This window comes from Vidua chalybeata, chromosome 2, assembly GCF_026979565.1.
Source record: "Vidua chalybeata isolate OUT-0048 chromosome 2, bVidCha1 merged haplotype, whole genome shotgun sequence".
Taxonomy (NCBI): Eukaryota; Metazoa; Chordata; class Aves; order Passeriformes; family Viduidae; genus Vidua; species Vidua chalybeata.
Window position 1 is genome coordinate 115,351,553 of NC_071531.1, and position 7,346 is coordinate 115,358,898.

Sequence of the window (7,346 nt, forward strand, 5' to 3'; positions counted from 1 at the left end):
GGGTGCCTGTGTGCCCATGGGAGGCGATGGATGGATGGATGGATGGATGGATGGATGGATGGATGATGGATGGATGGATGATGGATGGATGGATGATGGATGGATGGATGGATGAGGGATGGATGGATGGATGGATGGATGGATGGATGGATGGATGGAGGATGGATGGATGATGGATGGATGGATGGATGGATGGATGATGGATGGATGGATGGATGGATGGATGGATGATGGATGGATGGATGGATGGATGATGGATGATGGATGATGATGGATGGATGGATGATGGATGATGGATGGATGGATGGATGGATGATGATGGATGGATGGATGGATGGATGGATGGATGATGGATGATGGATGGATGGATGATGGATGGATGGATGGATGGATGGATGGATGGATGGATGATGGATGGATGATGGATGATGGATGGATGGATGGATGGATGGATGGATGGATGGATGGATGGATGGATGATGATGGATGGATGGATGATGGATGGATGGATGGATGGATGGATGATGGATGGATGATGGATGGATGGATGGATGGATGATGGATGGATGATGATGGATGGATGGATGATGGATGGATGACGGATGATGGATGATGGATGGATGGATAGATGGATGGATGATGGATGGATGGATGATGGATGGATGGATGGATGATGGATGGATGGATGGATGGATGGATGGATGATGGATGGATGGATGGATGGATGGATGGATGGATGATGGATGGATGGATGGATGGATGGATGATGGATGGATGATGGATGGATGGATGGATGGATGATGGATGGATGATGGATGGATGGATGGATGATGGATGGATGACGGATGATGGATGGATGATGGATGGATGATGGATGATGGATGGATGGATGGATGGATGGATGGAGCAGACAGATGGAAGGGCAAGGCAGCACATGGGGAAACTGAGGCAGGGCCTTCTCCCAGCACTGGCACAGAGGAGGGGTGGTCACTAACCCACTGGTGTCTCCCACTGCTCCACAGAAGGCAGTGGGTGGGAAGAAGGACCGCTCCTTCTTCCTCTTCACGGACCTGCTGGTGTGCACCACGCTGAAACGCAAGTCGGGCTCGCTCCGCCGCAGCTCCATGAGCCTGTGAGTACCACCAGGTTTGGGGACGCCCCCTGAGCGTCCCTGCCAGCTGGCCTGGCTTTAGGGGGCTGTGGCTGTGGGTGCAGCTTGGCCATCCCCCCCAACCTCCCAGGTACACAGCGGCCAGCGTGATCGACACCGCCAGCAAGTACAAACTGCTCTGGAAGCTGCCCCTGGAGGATGTGGACATCGTCAAAGGTCTGTCACCGCCTGCTGGAGTGTCCCATCTCACCCCAAAACCCATGGCTCCCCCGGGCTGGTAGTGCCAGGGAGGGAGGGGTTAACGCTGTGCGTGTGTCCCCACACAGGTGCCTCGCAAGCCACCAACAGGGAGAGCATCCAGAAAAGCATCAGCCGCCTGGATGAAGACCTCAACACGCTGGGGCAAGTCAGCAAGCTGTCAGAGACCCTCAGCTTCCCCCACCAGGTATGGGGATGGCGGCCCTGCAGCTGTCCCCTGGTTGGATGTGTTCCCAGTGGGAACACACAGGATGTGCTCAGCGAGAGGGGAGAGCCTGTGGCAGGGCTGGTGGCCATAAGCACCCCAAAGCCACAAAAGAGGTTGGGGCAGCCTCTGAAGGATGTCAGGAGATGGACAGGGGGTTATCAAGCATGGGGCTTGCGGTGGCCCGTCCTTGAGAGCTGAAGTGTTGTCCCTGTCCCAAGGGCCTGGATGACGTGATCAAGGACCTGATGGCCGCCATCCACCGGGAGCTGTCGGAGAAGCAATCCCTGTCCTTCAGCATGGCCTTCCCCCCCAACAAGGTGGAGCTCAGCACCACCAAAGCTGACGGCACCGAGTCCTTCATCTTCGAGTTCCCCAACCCCGACGCCCGGCTCGGCTTCGAGCAAGCCTTCGAGGACGCCAAGAAAAAGCTGGGTAACAGCAGGGAGGGGGGAGGTGGACGTGGTGGTGGGCTTGGCATTCCCCCCCACCCACCCTGCTTTGGTAGACCCCTTTCCTCCATCACTTCTTGATCCCCCAATCTGATTTTCCCAGCTTCCAGCAAAAACTGCCTGGACCCCGAGTTCCTCAAAGCCATCCCCATCATGAAGACGCGGAGTGGGATGCAGGTACTCAAAGTCTGGCTTCAGGCGTCCCACAGCTCCTCCCCACCCCGGCGGTCTCGCCGACAGCTCCTGCATCGCTCCCAAATAACCCAATCTTCCTCTCCCTGGCAGTTCTCCTGCGCTTCCCCCAGCCACGGCAGCCCGGAGAGCTCGCACGAGGTTTGGGTTTGCAACAGCGACGGCTACGTGGGGCAGGTTTGCCTGCTGAGCATCCGCAAGGAGCCCACGGTGGAGGCCTGCATCGCCGTCTGCTCCGCCAGGATCCTCTGCATCGCCTCCGTGCCCGGCCTCAAGCGCGCCTACAGGTAGGACATGCCCCGGCCCCGCGGCGCCGGCGGGCGCAGGGCGATGCTGGAGCTGCTTCTCTCCCCTCCCTCCCTCCCCGGTCGCGGCAGGGAGCGCGCGGAGCCGCTGGGCAGCCCCTCGGCGGAGCTGGGCCCGGCGCCGCCGGAGGACGCGGGGCCGCAGCCGTGCCTGCACATCTCCATCTCGGGCTCGTCGCTGGAGCTCTCGGAGCCCGTGGACGGCGGCAACAGGGAGCTGGTGCCCTTTGACAGCGACGACACAGATGACGAGTCCTCGCCCAGTCCCTCCGGGACGCTGCAGAGCCAAGCCAGCCACTCCACCATCTCCTCCAGCTTCGGCAGTGAGTCCTCCCCAGCCCCGGCTTTTGGGAGAAATACACTTTTTTGCCCCGAAATTATGGGCAGCTCCGTTGTTTTGGCCTCTCTGCCTTGTATTCCTCGAGGGAATCTGCAGGCGGAGGCTTATGAGCCTGGGAAAAGAGATGTTGAAAAAGGCATCAGCCCAACAGTGTGGTACTGAGATTGGGGGAGGCTTTTGTGTGGGTTTTGGGGCTCAGCATCCCTCTGCCATCCCCTGGGCTTGACATCACCCGTGGTCTCATCCCCACGACTTTGGAGGGTGTTGGATGGTCGTGGTCTGACCCATTCCTTCGTCCTCCTCTTCCTCCTCCGCAGATGAAGAGATCCCGAGCTGCAAGGAGGCAGCAGTGGAGACAACGAGCTCGGAGGAAGAGCAGGAGCCTGGTTTCATGCCCATCACTGGCACCTACGGGCAGAGCCGGCACGGCGAGAGCCCCACGGACGGGCGGGCCCTGCGCCGCTCCAGCCGCGGCTCCTTCACCCGCGGCAGCCTCGAGGACCTCCTCAGCCTTGACCCCGAAGCCCATCAGAGCTCCATGTGGCTGGGCACCGAGGATGGCTGGTAGGTCCCCCGGGGTGGGAATTCCTACACGGGGAGGACGCCAGTCCTGGGACAGCCTCAAGCTTTGCTCTCCTCCTGCAGCATCCACGTGTACCAGTCCTCGGACAACATCCGGAACAGGAAGAACAGCATGAAGATGCAACACGCTGCTGCTGTCATGTGCATCCTGTAAGTGGGGAAGGGGGGATTTTCAGCTCCAGGCGGGGCCAGAGCAGGGGATTTTGGGCTTCTGCAGCTGGATGTCAAAGGTGGTTTGTCCCCACAGGTACCTGGATAACCAGGTTTTTGTGTCATTGGCCAACGGGGAGCTCGTTGTGTACCAGCGGGAAGCAGGTGAGGTGGGGATTTGGGATGTCAAAAATGCAGCCCCAAAGCGGTGGCTGTTGGAGGGTGGCTTGGGAGGGATGCTCAGGGCGGCTTCCCTGCTTCCACGGAAAGGGACATCCCTGGAGGGATGCTGGAGACACCACACTCAGAGGCAGGTGGAGGTGGGCGTCCTTCTCCTGGTCCCTGCCTGCCACTGGAACCCCATGGTGGCATCGGTTATTTCCCCTCTGAGGGGTGACCTGGAGAAAGTCGTCTCCAGCCACCACACCCCATTGTCCGTATCGAGTTGGACTCGTCTTTGGGAACCCTTTAACTACCCGCACCACTCTCCCCACCCTCTCAGGCCGCTTCTGGGACCCCCAGAACTCCAAGTCCCTGTCCCTGGGCTCACCGGGCAGCCCCATCACCAAGATGGTGGCGGTGGCAGGGAAGCTGTGGTGCGGCTGCCAAAACCGAGTCATGGTCCTCAACACCACCACGCTGGCACAGGAGGTACGGCGGGCGGCGGCGGGCGGCGTGACGGGCGCCGGTGGCATCACGGGTGGCATCACGGGTGGCATCACCGGTGGCATCGCGGGTGGCATCACCGGTGGCATCTGTCCCCCCCGCAGCACACGCTCCAGGTGGGGCAGGACGGCGGGCGCAGCGTCACCTGCATGGTGAGCGCGGGCAGCGGCGTGTGGGTCGCGCTGCAGGGCAGCGCCCAGGTCCGGCTGTACCACGCCACCACCTACGAGCAGCTGGCGGAGGCAGACATCACCCCCCCGGTGCACAAGATGCTCGCCGGTAAGGGACACCCAGCGCCGGCTCCCGGGGGTGCCAGCGGCCCTGGAACATGCCCTGAAGCATCCAGTGCTGGGAAATTTAGGGTGCTGGGCTTGGGGAAGGAGATACGAGTTCCTTGTGCCCGTGCGAGGGAGCTGGGTAATCCCGTATGGAAATGGGGCAGCCCCTGGGGAAATGGATAATTCCGTGTTGGAGCAGGGCGGTAATCCCATAATCGCAGAATCATGGAATTCCCGAATGGTTTCCGTTGGAAGGGACCTTAAAGATCATCTAATTCCAACCCCCTGCCGTGGCAGGGACACCTTCCACTATCCCAGGGTGCTCCAAGCCCCATCCAACCTGGCCTTGGAATCTTCCAGGGATCCAGGGGCAGCAACAACTTCTCTGGGAACCTGTGCCAGGGCCTCTCCACCCTTACAGCCGGGAATTCCTTCTCTATCCCCTCTCAGTGGGAAGCCATCCCCCCTTGTCCCATCAACCCAGTGTGATGCCACCAGCCCCGGGGAAGGTTGCGAGCTCCCTTCCCCATGTCCCGTGTGCCACAGAAACCCCTGGGAATGGATCCCTGTGGGTGGAGGGGGGGGGGTTTCCCAGCGCCGCGCGGGGCAGGACAAGGCACCGATGGCGGGGATGCCCGGCAGGCTCGGATGCCATCATCCGGCAGCACAAGGCCGCCTGCCTGCGGATCACGGCGCTGCTGGCCTGCAAGGACCTGCTGTGGATCGGGACCAGCGCCGGCGTGGTGCTCACCCTGGCCGTGTCACCCAAGGCGGCCCCCACGCTGGTGGGGCTGTCCCAGGGCCACACCGGCCACGTGCGCTTCCTCACGGCCATCGAGCTGCCCGACGGCTTTGACGTCCTCTTCCCGCTGCCCAGGGACGCGGGTACGTGGGGTGGCTGGCACGTCGCAGTCCTGGCGCTTTTCGGGGGCAGTGCTCGGGGTTCCTGGGGCTGGGAATGCCGTGCTGGATGACCCGGAAGCGTCGGCGTCCCCGTTGGCGTTCTTGCCTTCTTAAAATCCAGGGTGAAAAACTGGCAGCGGAGGGTGGGGGAAACTGGGTGCTCAGCTGCCCTCTAGCAGCACGGGCGACCCCAGATTTCCCAGGGAGACCCAAATTCCCACTGCGTCACCCAGCCCAGCTCCGAGGCGGGGCTGGGATGGGGAGAAGGAGGAGGCGGGATGGGAGCTGGCGGTTTTGAAGGGAGGAGCTGATTTGGGTTACAGGGGCCAGTTTGGGCTGAGAGGGGCTGTCGGGATAAGAGGAGGTTTTTGGGGCCGGGGTGTGGTGCCGGGGAAAGCGGTGGAGGGTTGATGCCGGCGGTGTCGCTGGTGGGATCTGGTGGGGAGCAGCGGAGTTGCGGTGACGGCGTTTGGGGGTTTCTGCGCTTGGCAGGGGCCGAGAAGCCGAGCGAGGCCGAGAAACGAGACCCGTCCCGCCCTCGCCCTGTCCTGTCCAAGCCCAAGATGCTGGTGATCAGCGGCGGGGACGGCTACGAGGATTTCCGGCTGACCAGCAGCAGCGAGACCGTGGGCCGGGACGACAGCACCAACCACCTCCTCCTCTGGAGAGCGTGACCAGCCACCGGCCAGGAACGGGGGGTGCTGGCCCCCCCTGCGCGCAGAGGAGGGGGGTCCCGGCCCCCTCCCCACCGCCCCCCGCCCCAGCACCTCTCATCTCCAGCCCGGCTGCTCTCTGTGTGCTCGGGGTTGGGGGGGGGGATGAGCCCCGCTCCCCCCGCCGTCCCCCCGGCCGCCGCGCTGGACTCGGGGGGGGACACACAGCGCTTTGGGGGCCTCCAGAAGATGGGAGGGGGGCGGGGGTTTGCTTGGGAAGGCGCGGAGGAAGAGGAGGAGGACGATACCGAGCATCCCTGGGGAGCGGCCGGAGGATGCCCGACAGCCAGGAACCCGCCTTGCTCTCCGGTTTTGTGTGTGCCTGCTTCACGGGGCGGGGGGCGGGCCTGTCACCCCCCCCTCCCCCGGCCCCCGGGACCCCCGGCCACGCCGCGGGACCACCCCAGGGACAATCCGCCCGCGGTGTCCCCCCCGGCCCGGGCCTCCCGCTAACCCGCTCGCTCCATCGCCAGCACCCAGATAGCTCTGTTTGTTTGTTCGTTTGTTTTAAATATATATATATATTATATATATATAAACATCCTTATTTATTTGGGGGTTTTTGGGTGGCCGTCAGGGGCATCGTCACCGCGCTGCCAGTCCCTCCACTCCGGAGCTGAGGGGGTTAAAACTTCCCGGTTCATCGCCCCGAGGGACAGCCTGACCCCGCTGGTGGAGGGGGGGAGGGAAGGAAATTTGGGTGTCCCCCCCTCCCTCCACTTCCTTCTCTGTGATTCCCAGTGGGATTTTGCAGCCTGGGAAGTGGGATGAAGGCGCTGCTGACGTTTGAAGCATCTCTGGATGAGAACAATCATCTCTGCATTCCCTGCCGGCCACCAGGGCTGTCCTCCCACCCTTACAGTGGGGTGACAGTGTGGGGGACCCTAAAGATGCGACCAACCCCTCGCCCATCTGCCCCTTTTCTTCCCCATTTTCCTGCTTTCACCCCAGGATCCGGGCGAGATCAGTGCTCCCAGACTGGGACGCCCTGTTGTCCCCATGGCAGACGTGACAGCCGTGGTGGCAGGGATGAATCAGGGTGTCCCCAGTCCCACACAGCTGGGTGAGTGACAGGAATGCTGCCATCCCACATGGAGCCATCCGTCTGTCCGTCAGCGGGGTGAGTGGGTGTGTGCTATAATTGGGATGATGAGGATATTTTGGGAAAGGAGGTGTGTGGGGGGGGGGCGG

General features: G+C 62.0%; 1 protein-coding gene across 1 annotated transcript in view; it reads left to right on the top strand.

Annotated features, from left to right (window-relative positions):
* Window positions 1-6,684, top strand: part of ARHGEF17 (Rho guanine nucleotide exchange factor 17) — a 32,456-nt gene extending 25,772 nt beyond the window's left edge. Inside the window, 14 exon segments of the mRNA XM_053935775.1 lie at window positions 1,023-1,132; window positions 1,242-1,327; window positions 1,438-1,556; window positions 1,796-2,009; window positions 2,130-2,203; window positions 2,312-2,505; window positions 2,596-2,846; window positions 3,181-3,427; window positions 3,509-3,595; window positions 3,693-3,760; window positions 4,098-4,246; window positions 4,366-4,540; window positions 5,182-5,424; window positions 5,935-6,684. Of these exon segments, the coding sequence (XP_053791750.1) occupies window positions 1,023-1,132; window positions 1,242-1,327; window positions 1,438-1,556; window positions 1,796-2,009; window positions 2,130-2,203; window positions 2,312-2,505; window positions 2,596-2,846; window positions 3,181-3,427; window positions 3,509-3,595; window positions 3,693-3,760; window positions 4,098-4,246; window positions 4,366-4,540; window positions 5,182-5,424; window positions 5,935-6,116 (2,199 nt within the window). The 3' untranslated portion in view covers window positions 6,117-6,684.
* Window positions 6,685-7,346: the final 662 nt, after the last annotated feature.